Source organism: Danio rerio, chromosome 14, assembly GCF_052040795.2.
Source record: "Danio rerio strain M-AB ecotype USA chromosome 14, GRCz13ab, whole genome shotgun sequence".
In the NCBI taxonomy this organism is placed as follows: Eukaryota; Metazoa; Chordata; class Actinopteri; order Cypriniformes; family Danionidae; genus Danio; species Danio rerio.
In genome coordinates this window covers 58,205,001-58,220,324 of record NC_141034.1, presented here as the reverse complement: position 1 = coordinate 58,220,324, position 15,324 = coordinate 58,205,001, and the positions used below count along the sequence as shown (strand labels likewise).

General features: G+C 37.9%; 1 protein-coding gene across 10 annotated transcripts in view; it reads right to left on the bottom strand.

Moving 5' to 3' along the window:
- Nucleotides 1-844: 844 nt before the first annotated feature.
- The window catches only part of b4galt1l (DP-Gal:betaGlcNAc beta 1,4- galactosyltransferase, polypeptide 1, like), a 30,628-nt gene continuing 16,148 nt past the window's right edge, over nucleotides 845-15,324 (bottom strand). For 2 of the 10 annotated variants that reach the window (XM_087280887.1, XM_087280881.1), the window contains 4 exons: nucleotides 11,014-11,136; nucleotides 6,582-6,686; nucleotides 3,518-4,449; nucleotides 845-951 (listed from right to left, as the gene is read on the bottom strand). In XM_087280887.1, coding sequence (XP_087137013.1) covers nucleotides 4,320-4,449; nucleotides 6,582-6,686; nucleotides 11,014-11,136 — 358 coding nt within the window. In that variant the 3' untranslated portion in view covers nucleotides 845-951; nucleotides 3,518-4,319. 10 annotated transcript variants of the gene reach the window in all.

The window sequence follows — 15,324 nt, the reverse complement described above, 5'->3', positions numbered from 1 at the left end:
GGATGCTTTGTTTCTAGTGAAGACTCAGAGAAGCTTGTTCATGCTTTTATCAGCAGCAGGGTGGATTACTGTAATGGACTCCTCACTGGTCTTCCCAAACACACAGTCAGACAGTTTCAGCTCATCCAGAACGCTGCAGCCAGAATTCTGACCAGAAGCAGAGAATCAGAGCACATCACACCTGTCCTCAGGTCTCTACACTGGCTGCCAGTTACATTCAGAGTAGAGTTTACAGAATTATTACTGCTCTATACATCAGTAAACAACAGATATGCTGACTGAACACACACCTAACAGATCAGTCAGATCATCAGGATCATATACACTAGAAACCTCAAGAGTTCAGTCAGAGCAGGGGAATCAGCCTTCAGCTATAACAGCGCCCCCTGCTGCTGGAGTCAGAGATGATCAGATGTGCTCCAACATTACACACACTCACATCAGGACTGAACACACACCTGTTCAGCTGAGCTTTACTGAATGAGCACTGTGCTGCGTCCGACAGATCACTCTATTATGTCTTGCTTTTCTTTTTCATTATCTTATAACCTGTTTAACACATTTAATCGCTGTTATTCTTTGTTTTTACGTGTCTCTCTTATTCCTGTTTATGTGAAGCTCTTTAAATTGCCACTGCGTATGAAATCTGCTATAGAAATAAACCGGCCGTCTCTGCATTCATCTGTACTGAGTACATAATAACATTAATATGGTTAATTAGGTTGGGTGTGCATGCGTGTGTGTGTGTGTGTGTTTGTGTCAGTCTGTGTGCATGAATGCGTTTGTGTGTGTGTTTAAACCTACACACTATCAGCTCTCAGGTCAACAAACACAACTGCCAGAGTTCAATCAAACACAATTTAATTATTTCATTTCCATAATCCCACAACGAAATCCACTGAAGATAGAAAAACACAGGCATCGTGTGTGTGTGTGTGTGTGTGTGTGTGTGTGAGATGGAAAGAAAGAAAAGTCAAACAATGATATGAAAAGGTGATCTCGGAGTGAATCATGCGCTGGCTCTGAACTCAGGCCGTTGTCTGAAACTGAAAGAGGCTGATTTCTCCAGCCGCTGCCCAGAACTGCTGCAACACACTTTACAAGGCTTTGGAGAGTTTATCAGGCTGGAAAGGAAATCTACGAGTCTTCTGGGTGTTCAGCGGCAGGAACATTTGTGTCCGAGCAACTCAAACCTTCTGTACATCCAGTAGAGACAGACAGACTGACGCTCCACATCCCCTGATGATGGATCATGTGCAGCAGTGCTCTCCAGTATCGCCAGAACTACATTAGATTTCCCTGTTTTGAATTCTGTAATGATATTAAAGCTCTAATTCAGACTAAAACTGCCAAAGCTCAAACATTCAGTCTTTAAACGAGTCACTCTGACCTGATATGCAGATATTCTGACTCTGATTGGCTGCTGACTCGTTCATCTAGACTCCGCCCACTAGTGTTTATTTTCAGTTAACTCCAGCCAATAGCAGAACAGCATCTACAGAGTAGGCGGGGCTATAGATAGTAAAGCACCTGATCTGATTGGTCAAGCGACCAGTCGTTGATCAGACGTGTGCGCTGTGCATGTGCTATCATCACGCAGCCCTGGCTGACTTACATTCATCCGCTTGGTCTGCATTGTTTTTGGTTCATACAGAAGAGCTTTGGAGCACATATGAGAGAAAACAAGGCATCGACAGGTGGATCCAGCAGAGCTCTCGATGGCTTCATTACAGTAGAGAGCAGAGCAGACGGTCATGTGCCCTTCATAACCAGCGGACATCACAGAAATCCACCGTGCATTAAAGGAGACCTATTATACACCAGTATACGAGCTGTAATAAGATGAGCGTGTGAGCTTTGAGCTAAGAACAGCACACAGATAATGTTCTCCAACTCTCCGAGTCCGATGATATAAGGCTTTGATCCTGATGGTGAATGTGTCAGTCTATATGACTGTTCATCTAGAACTCCACATCTATAATCCTCTTAGTCTATGCTGACATTATCTCCAGCACACTCTAATGGATAATGGACAGACGGCTGCTTCTCACTCAGGCCTGCTGGACATGCTAATGAGATGGACACTAGTGGGCGGGGCTTTCCCCCTCTGATGACACGTACAGCAGGAGAATGTCAATCACAGTGCTTCTGCATCAAGAACAAACACAACTCACTCATGCTGAGCATCAGAGGCTGCTGGAGATACACACACACACACACACACTCACACACACACTGCTGTGCTTTAATCCTGCATGAAGTGTATAATAGGTCCCCTTTAGTGGAATAAACACAATAGCATGCATCTGATGGAGCTGGAGCGGAGAAACCCCACACCAGCACAGATAAAAGATCAGATTAATGCACCAACACTGAGCTTTTGCTTTTGGTGCTCCAGCAATAATAACATTAACAACAATAATAATCCTCTAATGTGCATCAAGCACTCGGAGAATCAACCCCACGCAGGCCATACATTCAGACAACTCGTGAAGAGAGAAGTCATTTAAAAGGCTCTGAGAAGAACAAATAACCTGCTAATAAGATGCCATTTATAACACAGTCTTAATCAACAGAACAACAAGCGTTGTGCAAAACTGAAGCCACGGCGTCACTCTATTTAATCTGTTTCATAATCAACACATTTCACTTAAATGCCCCAAATTTGAGTCCTTTATACTCCACAAACAGCAAACACACTATATATTGCACATCATTTACACAGCACGCTGTCAAAAATACCTGCTTACTAAGAGTTTGTCTTGATTCTAGTCCAGATTTCTACAAATTCTTAAATCAAGAAGCTTTTATGACAAGCAAAATCTGAAATATTCAAGAATAACGAGTCCAAATGAGTTTTGTTGTGTTGATGTGAGATTTGAAGATCACCCGAGACTCCGAAGATAAGCACAAAAGCCTTCCTAAGAGTTTGTTCAATTCAATACTGTAATGGATTTACATTAAAATGGATTATTAATGGGCGAGAAGGCTGCTGGTTTGAGTCTCGGCTGGCTCAGTTGGTGTTTCTGTGTGGAGTTTGCATGTTCTCCCCGTGTTGGTGTGGGTTTCCTCCGGGTGCTCCGGTTTCCCCCACAGTCCAAACACATGCACTATAAGGGAACTGATCAACTACACTGGCTGTAGTGTGTGAGTGTGTAAAACATATGCTGGAATAGTTGGCGGTTCATTCCGCTGTGGCGACCTCTGATTAATAAAGGGACTGAGCTGAAGGAAAATGAATGAATTAAAATTGTAATTTAAATAAATGTTATTTCAGATTGATTGCATCCAAAATAAAAGTTTGTCATTATATATATATATATGTGTGTGTGTGTGTGTGTGTGTGTGTGTGTTAAATACATATAAATACTCGTGTGCATGCAGATATTAAAGAAAATATTTATCTATATTTAGATATATATATATATATATATATATATGACACAAATTATAAATACATTTAAATAAACATATAACAATATTGTTTTGTGTAGTTTTTTAGTGTGTGTGTGTGTATTAATTCAATTAATCTTTATTTCTATCTTGCTTTTAAAATGTAGACTGTGTCAAAGCAGCTTGACATAGAAGATTAAAGAACATTGTGTTAGTGCAATTTTCAGTTTCAATTAATAGATATGCCTAATATATTGAATACGCACGCACGCACGGACGCACGCACGCACACACACGCACACACACACACACACAGTGTAATCTGAATGGCATTAATGTTGATTATTGTTCTGCTGTATTTATTTCTGATAACGGCTCATATGATGATTTATTTGCTCTGATTTAATCGCAGCTCAATATTGAAGTTCAATACGAGTGTTCATAGTGCTGCGCACATCATGCGCGGTGTTTAAATCATGGCTTCAGTATCGCTCAATGCTTGTTAGCGTTAAAATAAAAAGTAAACAATATGGTGACTCCCCGAAAATGCCAGTTTTCTGGTAGATGATTAGAGAATATCCACAACCCTTGATTAGCAGATCCCCCAAATAGTCTTGCATTGCTCAGCTTCCTGATTAACGATCACTCTGTAAATTAAACATGTAATAATCCCATAGACCAGCTCACATCGTCTCATGTGCATCAGCGATTTAATGCAAATAAATGGCTCAAAATAAAGTTTGCTCCTCAGCAGGAGAGAGTGAGAAACTCTCCGGACGCTTCCAGAAGAGTCCGCCGATGCCTGCGCTCGCCATCACATGTGCAAAGATGGCAGCACTCCCGTCTGCCACACATATAATCTCTACAGTCCACTCTCAGAATGAAGGCACGCTTGGTGGAGCTTTTATTTGGTGTCTGTGCAGGAATCAGGGTTTGCCCACGTCCACTGTGATTTTGGTGAAGAGCAGGTCTTTCTCGATTTTTACCACGTTATATTTTAGCGAATTGATCCCGTCAGTTGCCATGGTTTCCCTCGTGTGCGCGATTCGGTCAAATCTGTGACAGGAAATGACATCATTAGCACCAAATAAAGCATTACAAAGCGATTCAATTACTAATTAAATTAATTAAGTTGGTTAGTTGGTTAGTTGGCTGGTTGGTTGGTTAGTAAGTTGGTTGTTTGTTTTTTTAGTACGTTAGTTGGTTGGTTGGTTGGTAAGTAAGTTGGTCGGTAAGTTAGTTGGTTAGTAAGTTGGTTGGTGAATAATTTAGTTGGTAAGTTAGTTGGTTGGTAAGTTGGTTGGTTGGCAGGTTGGTTGGTTGGTAAGTTGGTTGGTTTGTAAGTTAGTTGTTTAAAGAGTTGGTTGGTTGATTACTAAGTAAATTGGTTGGTTAGTTGGTTAGTTGTTTGGTTAGTAAGTTAGTTGGTTGTTTGGCTGGGTAGTAGGTTGGTAAGTTAGTAAGTTGATTAGTAAGTAAGTTAGTAAGTTGGTTAGCAAGTTGGTTGGTTAGTTTGTTAGTAAGTTAGTTGATTGGTTGGTAAGTTGGTTGGTTAGTAGGTTAGTAAAGTAGTTGGCTGGTTAGTAAGTTAGTTGATTGGTTAGTAGGTTGGTTAGATAGTATGTTAGTTGGTTGGTTAGTAAGTTAGTAAAGTAGTTGGTTGGTTAGTAAGTTGGTTAGTTAGTTGGTTAGTTGGTAGGTGAGTTAGTTGGTTAATTAGTAAGTTGGTTGTTCAGTTGGTTAGTAAGTTGGTTGGTTAGCAAGTTAGTTGGTTGGTTAGTAAGGTAGTTGGTTGGTTAGCAAGTTAGTTGGTTGGTTAGTAAGGTAGTTGGTTGGTTAGTAAGGTAGTTGGTTGGTTAGTAAGGTAGTTGGTTGGTTAGTAAGGTAGTTGGTTGGTTAGTAAGGTAGTTGGTTGGTTAGTAAGGTAGTTGGTTGGTTAGTAAGTTAGTTGGTTGGTTGCTAAGTTAGGTTGGTTAGTTAGTTGGTTGGTAAGTTAGTTGGTTGGTTGGTAAGTTAGTTGGTTAGTTAGTAAGTTAGTTGGTTGGTAAGTTGGTTGGTTGGTAAGTTAGTTGGTTAGTTAGTTGGTTAGTAGGTTAGTTGGTTGGTTAGTAAGTTAGTTAGTTGGTTAGTAAGTTAGTTGGTTGGTTAGTTAGTAAGTTGATTGGTTGATATGTTAGTTGGTTAGTAAGTTAGTTGGTTGAATGGTTAGTAAGTTGATTGGTTGGTTGTTTGTTGTTGTTTTTTGAAGGGCATTTACACCTGTCTTTTTCAGGTGTAGCTGTGTCATCAGAAAGAACACATGAAGCGAGCACATCTTTCCAGGGGACACCTTTTGAAGCATTTCCCTTGCAATAATTTCTGAATTAAAACAATATCTCTAATATCATTTTAAAATATACTTTCTTTTAAAATATGCTGTTGTGTGTGCTGATAATGTGTTGATAACGTATTGCAGAACACCTTTGGGTGGTATACGGGTTGGGTTATAGTGGTATTTGCAGGTTTACTGTGTAATCCAAGATGGCGGCGCGTGCACACGCTGCGGCTTCTCTCTCTCCCGACACCTCCCAATATGTCACTGTCACTTTATCACAATTATCATGTTTACAAGTTCTTTTTGCACTATACTGTTTTTTTTTATCTGCACAACTCTGGTTTACTCTGCACTCATTGCTATATGCCCTTAATGTCACTGTATTGTTTACAATTTTTATTACATATGTATATATATATATATATATTTTTTTTTTAGACCACATTTATGTGAAATGTATATACTGTAAATTTTCTTTCTTTTTTTTCTTAAACTACTATTTTTTATAAATATATATTTTATATTAATGTTAAGCACCTTGGGTCTGAGAGTAACGCAATTTCGATTCTCTGTATGTCCTGTACATGTGGCTGAATTGACAATAAAGCTGACTTTGACTTTGACTTTGACTTTGACTAAGGGATGGCCAACTGTGATTATAAATGTACTTACAGAAATTAATTGCATGCATGTATTAAATCCAACAAAAGTACAATGTAAAACCAATAAGTAGATTGAAAGACATGAATAATGTCAGTTTAATCGCATATTAGTGAAGGCCACTTGATATAGTGTCCCCAATAATTCCCCATGCAAAAATAATAATAATAATAATAATATTAACAATAATAATAATAATAATAATAGTGTTTACCTTTGAGGGTTTGGGTCGTTCTGCTTGTCTCTCTCATGACGGATCATCCTACAGCGACCCAGGAGTCCGTCAGGCCTAGATATCGACATCCCTCTGGAGGAGATCCTGCACAAACACTCAATGTTCAGAAAACTCACACAGCGTAGTTTTACACCAGACGAGAGCAGGGAGATGCCATAACTTATAATTCAGATGAAGTCAGAATTATTCACCCTCCTGTTAAATGTTAATTGGCAAGCATAATGGAGGAACACAAGTGTAGCGTTCACTATTTTGCAAATGTGTTTCAATATGGAATTACTAACGTTAATCCTTTCACACAAGACCAAACCGATCTCAAGTGTAAAACGTTTTTTTGTGAATTAAATTTGTTTGCAATTTAGTGTTTCCACCACTCATTTCACACACAATACTTCACAATTTGCATCAACACAGGCTGATGGAAACCCAGCAAGTGTGATTTAGTAAAGTGAATAAGCTGCATTTCCGTTAATTGTTAGAGCAGCCAACTGTAGTATTGGTAACCTAGCAACCAACAGTAAACAATGCACACATCAATCCTGGTTTGTCGTAGCGCAACATTGGGTTTATATTATAATATTATTTATATTATATTAGTAGTTTATGTTGGTCTAAAGTTCACTTAGCCAGAGTTTATTTGGCAAATCCATTTCCATTATTGACATTAATCCTCAAGCGACTGTAAAATAGAATTATGGGAGGGATTTTTATTCTAAACATGGTGTTTCCATCATTCCAAACTCCTAGTTGTAAGAATAAAATAGTTTGAACAAAACACTGATTCCAAAACCACACAAATGCAACTTAAAAAGCATCACTATAACATTGCACGTAATTCTGAAGACTGGAGTAATGATCCTGAAATTTCAGCTTTAAATTACAGAAATAAATTACATCTTAGCTTATATTTACATCAGAAGGGATATTTCGAATCATAAAAATATATCAATATTTTCTGCAATAACACAGCTAAAAATGTAGCATTACATAGCAAAAATAAATAAAATTTTACCATATATTTCTCATGGAAACCTAGTTCACTCTCGCGATTCAAGTAACTGAAAATTGAAACAAAAACTAAAACTGTAGACTGTAAACCTGAGATATGAAAGTGTAGACGTGTGTCTGGCAGAGCTTGATATCTGAGGGCTTATTATAAATATCACACACACCCTCTGGCTGCCTCAAATAAGCAGCAGTTCCTGCTCTGTTTCCTGAATCGTTTGTTCATATGAATAACAACAGCAGAGCAGGTGTTGATGCCAGCAGATCTCCCAGACCGTCCTGTCCTTTAAATAACAGAGGCTGGAGAAACACACACACACACACGGGCTGTGGGAAAACACCCGTCTTTCTTTTTCATGATAACAGTTTAATCTGCCCGTCCTTCTGCTGGCAGGATATTTCTTATCTCAAACAGAAAAACAGCATTTATCAAATATGCTGGAACGCTCGACTGCACTCCGAATGAATGCTTTCATGGTCACATTCAATAATATTGTGTTATATTTTTATGATATGAAATATCATATTTCGATGTAAATATTTGGGAAAACGCTATTTATTTCTGTGATTTAAAGCTGATATTTTCTAAATCAACACTCCAGTCTTCAGTGTCACATGCAATAATATTATGATGTATTTTACCAATTTGAAATATCATATTTTGATGTAAATATATAGTAAAATGTCATTTATTTCTGTGACGTAAAGCTCATATTTTCTGTATTATTACTCCAGTTTTCAGTGTTCCATGCAATAATATTGTGATATATTTTTTATGAATTAAATGATCATATTTGGATGTAAATATACGGTAAAATGCTTTTTATTTCTGCGATTTAAAGCATTTTTATTAATCATCTCACTAGTCTTCAGCATTAAATGCCATAATAGTGATATATTTTTGTGATTTTAAATATCATTTAAATACATAAATCACAGAAATGAATAGTATTTTAACATACTGTACATTTCATAATTAATATTTAATATTTGATTTTCAATATTATATTTTGATTTAAATATATGGTAAGACGCTATTTATTTCTGTGATTTAAAGCTGATATTTTCTGAATCATTACTCCAGTCTTCAGTGTTACATGCAATAATATTATGACACATTTTTGTAATAAAAATCATCTTATTTCGATGTAAATATATGGTAAAATGCAATTTATTTCTGCGATTTAAAGCTGATTTTTACATGCAATAATATTGCGATGTTTTTTTGTGATTTAAACATCACATTTTGATGAGAATATATGGTAAAATGTTGGTTAGTTTTGTGATGTAATGCTAAATTTTCAGGATCATAATCCAGAATAACACTGATATATTTTGTTATAATAATAATATTATATTATATAATAACAGTAATAATATAATTGATAATATTTTTGATAAACATCATATTTCAATGTATGTATAGGGTAAAATGGTATGGTAAAAATATTTATTTCCATTATTGAAAGCTGAATTTTAAAAATCATCACTAGCGCTTTGGGTCTTGGAAAAGCGCATTATAAATAAAATGTATTATTATTATTATTATTATTATTATCACTCCAGTTTTCAGTGGCACATGCAATATTATTGCGATATATTTTAGTGATTTTAAATATCATATTTTGATTTGAATATATGGTAAAATGCTATTTATTTCCGCACAGTATTATTGTGTAGAGGTGTGTTGTGTTGTGTTGTGTTTTGTTTGTGTCAGACTCAGAAACAGGAAGTGTGAGGCTGAAAGCGGAGCCTCAGCTGAATCGATGTTTCCGGTTTACTGGAGCAGAGGGCTCTCTTTGCTCGACTGCGCTACAGGAGGAAAACAGCGCTTTATTTTTACTCTTCACACTTGTGTGTGTGCTTTCAGTAAGGGTGTGTGCTGAGTTTCTGTCATTCTGGAAGATTCTCACAAAACACACACTTCACTCAAAGTACACATATAATATATTTTTTCTTAAAGTACAAAAATTATATATATAATTTAATATTCAACATTTAATTTTATTGTATAATTCTATTATTTATTATTACTTCAGTCAAAGTAAATTTAAACTAAGATTAAACTATTTACTGTGAACATGTTTTTTATTTGATGAGTCGAGCTGCATTTGTGTGGGGTTTGTTCAAACTATTTAAAAGTAATGTAGACATCCTAGAAAACTGCATGATCAAAAGTTCTCATGCTAGCAGCTCATGATAATATTAAAGCAATAACTCATATATATATATATTTATCATATTTATATATAATCAGTGAGTCGCTAACTACAGTCTCCTGCCAAACAGATCATTTGAATGGGGAGTCATTTGCTGGAGACTCACTCTGAACAGATGATTTAAATCATTACATGGAAACCTGGTCTGCTCAGATTATTTGAATCAGTGAGTTGTTTACTGCAGACTCACTCACAATGAATCTCTTGAATAAGTGGGTTGTTACTGGAGACTCACTCTGAATGAATTGGTTGAATCAGTGAGTAGTTTACTGGTGAGTCACTCTGAATGAATCACTAGGATAAGTGAGCTGTTTACTCAAGACTCACTCTTCATTGAATCAATAAATTATTCACTAGAAACTAGTGCTAGACAAATCATTTGAATCAGTGAGTTATTCACTGGAAATTCACTGAATGAATCATTTGGATTGGCGAGTTGTTTACTGCCGACTCATGCCAAACAGATCCTTTGAATGGGGAGTCATTTGCTGGAGACTCACTCTGAACAGATGATTTAAACCATTACATGGAAACCCAGGCTGATCAGATTATTTGAATCAGTGAGTTGTTTACTGCAGACTCACTCACAATAAATCACTTAAATCAGTGAATTGTAACTAAAAACTCTCTCTGAATGAATCACTTGAATTAGTGAGCTGTTTACTGAAGGCTCCATCTCAATGACTCAATTGAATCAATGAGTTGTTCACTGGAAACTATGTATGAATGAATTAAATCAGTGAGTCGCTAACTACTGACTCCTGCCAAACAGATCATTTGAATGGGTGAGTCGTTTGCTGGAGACTCACTCTGAACAGATGATTTAAACTATTGAGTCATTACATAGAAACCCACTCAGATCAGATTATTTGAATCAGTGAGTTATTTACTGCAGACTCACCCACAATGAATCACTTGAATCAGTGAGTTGTTACTGGAGTCTTACTCTCAATGAATCGATTAAATCAGAGCTGTTCACTGGAGATTAGCGATAAACGGATCATTTCACTGGAAACTATAAATGAATCATTTAAATCAGTGAGTTGTTTACTGTAGACCCTGAATGAATCACTTGACTCCGCGACTAGAGCTGAGTGAGCAGTTGTATTGTGTGTTTATAATGATGTAAGGAGCGATGCGTGTCAGTATAGTGTGGTTTTGTGTGTGTATCGTGACTGTTCTGAGACCTGTTGAAGATGTCGTCGTCCTCTCCGCCCCAGCCCCAGTAGTTGTTGGGGAATCCGTTGATCTTCAGGAACTGCTCTTTGCTGAGCGACGAAACGCCACCGAAATACTGTGTGTACGGCAGCCTGTAGACGAGCACAAACACACAGATGAGGAGAGTGTTCCAGTGCTGGGAAATGCTGAGACAAAGATCTGTCAAATGCACGGTGATAAACTGGCATGTGTGGCGGGCAGAATAATACTGTACAGATATGGTAGAAACCATGAGAAAATCAGCATATTACAGTAAACTACCATGTTTCATTCATTCAGAATGTTATACAGCAGTGTGTTGAAGAACTAACATCTACACAACACTGCTACACAACACTGCTACACACACACACACACACACACACACAATAGTCATTATCAGGAGTGTCTCTTCCAGAAACCCAAACAAACAGCTCCTGGTTGACATGGGAATTACCATAGCAGGACTCTGATGTCAGGAAAACACAACACAGATTCAGAACATGGGCCTGTTTCAGTAAGGAGGTTCAAACAACTCAGAGTTTAAACTTGAACTCTGAGTTGATTTACCGAGAGATTAAAAACTCTGAGTTTTGGGTTTCAGAATAGCGGATCTGAGTTGGGTCAATCAACTTTGAGTAGAGCAACTCAGAGTTAAGAGCACACAGTGACTATGAAAAGGCATTATCAATGGAGCGCAGACATTACAAGTGACCATGGCAACATCTGAGAATAAAAGAGATCAGCATTTCTTCCTCCAGCTGAACTTGATCTGCTCATGCAAAGTTATAGCAAATATGAGCGTATGTATTAAAAAAGAAGCAGCCATCAGTGAAACAGAGACAGTTAGCCTGGGAAAACAGCTGCTCAAGTTAATAAAGTTAAAAAAAACTTTAAAGTTTAAATTTAAATATTTGAGTATAATAAAATAATTAATGTTATGTGTGGCATTTATACTTTTTTTTCCTAAACTTTTATACACGTTTATCAGTTTTAATAGGTTTAACAGTGCACTTGTGTGTCTGCCTTTTCTTGATCAAGTGATAGCTGAGGTTGATATGACATGTAGAGGGTAAGCAGCACTACAATAATTTTGAGAAAGAATAATAATCCCATTAATCTAGTAACAGTACATGTCGAAGGACAGTGAATTTAAGATAATTATTTATTTAAAAAGGACAAGCCAATCTCGTACGTGACTTTGTTCTGTGTGTGACTAAAAGGTAGGCTATATGTTTCCATCCAAATATATGACATAAATTTATGTGCAAAACTGAAATATTGTATAAAAGATGTGAATAAAGCAGCGTTTCCATCCAACAAGTCAAAGAGAACAAAATCATCACTTTCTAAATTAACTGGTGCCAAATATCAACAGTAAAAGCAGAATTTACTGCGGTAGCAGAAGCTGCATCAGTCTTTTCTTTATTTAATAAATGTACTTGCGCCTCAGAACAGAAGACAATGCTGACACACAATGAACACGTGGGGGCGTTTGAAGCCATGAGACGCGGAGACTCTTGACACGCTCCAGATGCTCGGAGGTAATTAATAATATACACTAATACTGAAACAGTTCAGGCATTTTAGAATGACTAAAACAACATTTAAGACGTGTTGCTGTGTGCTCAGCCTGCTGGTTTGTCCATTCACACACATTTTCATCATCACATGAAGACCCTTTTTTAATGCACATACTGTAATTTGTTCAGTAAAAGTGTTTCCATCATAGTTTATGTGCATATTTTCTATCGAATAAAAGTTTATCCTGCTCAATATGTGCATGTTTTTTATGCAAAATTTATAAAGTTTTGTGCATCATGACGTTTCCATCAATCGTTTTTATGCACATCTCCAAAATGAGCATTAAAATAGGTGTGTGGAAACGCAAGGCCAAGACGAGAAATACCGCTTCATCTTTAAAAAGGGGGAGGAGACCGACAGAAACTCAGAGTTTAGAGAATAAACCTGCTCCTGACCAGGTTAGCTTCACAGTAATTGACCACAGTAACTGACTCTGAGTTAAAGTGACCTCTCTTTCAGAAACAGGCTTGACTTACCCTGCTTTCTCCAGTTTAACAAACCTGCCATTCTGAAACCGAAAACCCAGAGTTTCTCTCATTTCAGGGTTAAAATACTCTGAGTTTTCACTTAACCTGCTTTCTGAAACAGGCCCCAGATCTGCTGTCAGATATAAACCAGTGGCACCATGTATTATTAAAAAATAATTATGATAGACATATAGAAATACTGAGTCAATTTCCGTTATAATGAGGTAAGGAATTTTTTCATTTATGAATACTTGATTTTCAGTTTTAGTGTCTTGCAAAATTTATTTACAATCCTATAGATCCCAATAATATAGATCACTGATCTCTCCTGTGCAGTCATATTCTCTCCAGGAAGCTGTACAGTAATATAGCTCTGCAGATACACTCGATTAGTCAGTACCAAAGACTAAACTGATGAACCAATCTAACAAGATCACAGTCCAGAGATTACTAATACTGTAAACTCAACATCAGCAGCGAGCGTGTGTGTGTGTGTGTGTGTGTGTGTGTGTGTGTGTGTGTGTGTGTGTGTGTGTGTGTGTGTGTGAGAATTTTCATCCAGTATTTCCAGTCATTTCTGTGTGACGTTAACATTAGATCAGCTCAATCTTCAACCACACACACACACACACAGACAGACAGACACACACTCACTCCTGAACACAGTTATTTCGCTTGTTCCTCCAGTTGAACAAAGCAGATAATGTGAGGAATGCTCATTATATCAGATTTTGTGTTCACAGAAGTGAGAAACTCAAACAGGTTTGCGACTCAATGCAAGCGATGACAGAATGCTCAGTTTTGGCGAGCATTAAGAGCAGTAAGACCAGTTCCAGCTCTGCTTCTGCATGTGTGTGTGTCATGAGTAATGATCGGCTGGGATTATAGCTCCAGGTGAACTCACATTCCAGACAAAAACAAGACATTCTGATGAAAACACACTTCAGCAGTGGAGGAGAGAGCGTCAGTGTCATCATCATCATCATCATCATTTCTGTTGAGTTCTGCTGGGAACAGAGTAAACTGTGTCCTGCATCAGCTTCTGGCCGGCTGACGCTCTGCTGTAACACTCCAAAACAACAAATCACAACCAGATGGAGGAACAGCAGAGAACACTGCAGACACACACAACTAAGAGCAGCACTGAGTGCGTGTGTGTGTGTGTGTGGGGGGGGGCTTAACCTGACCTTTAGCAGTGATGCACACTCTAAACATGAACAAAGAGAACACACATGAACCTGCACACATGTGCACACTTAACAAGCTCAAACATACACACACACACACACACACACACACACACACACACACACACACACACACACACACACACACACACACACACACACACACACACACACACACACACACACACACACACACACACACACACACACACACACACACGTCTGAACATGCTCACATGCATACACAAAAGCACGCACATTTGCACACGTTCAAACACACACGTCTCCATATACTCACGCACACACACACTTTCATTTACACTCACTCACTCACACACACACACACACACGTCTGCACATGCTTACATGCAAACACAAATGCACGCACATTTGCACACGTTCAAACACACGTCTCCATATACTCGCGCACACACACACACACTTTCATTCACACTCACACACACTCCAGCAGCTACAGGTTGAGCGGTGTGATGTCAGCGCAGTGTGTGTTTGATCATCTCTCTGACGCTGGATTTACTCGCAGCTCAAAGTCCAGCAGGAGTAACCCGGAGGGATGTTATGAGTTAAATATTCTGGGTTAAATCAACATTATCTGTGGAGGATTAACGCTGAAAATAAACAACAAATAATCTCTCTGGAAAAGCTGAATGACCTTGAACAGCCTCGAGTTACTCCGGTTACATCTCCCACAATCACATGCTCATCTTCAGCTGTAGGTAAAGCAGCCGGTAACACAGCGCTGATAATGAAAGCTGATTTGCCATAATAAAATATTAATCAAACACAAAAAAAGGATGAAATAACACTCAAAGTTTAACTGTGCTGCCGTAAACATGATGATAAAAATCATCCTAAATAAACACACATCCTCTGCTTATGCACTGTAAGGCAGTCCTGAATGTTGAACGCCATGCAAATACACACACCGCAGCATTTCCATCTGCACCAGCATCATATTTACACACACACACACACACTCAAACAAACAATAATGTGGGTTCAAACACACCTGACGTCAGAACACAGGACAGGACACATGACA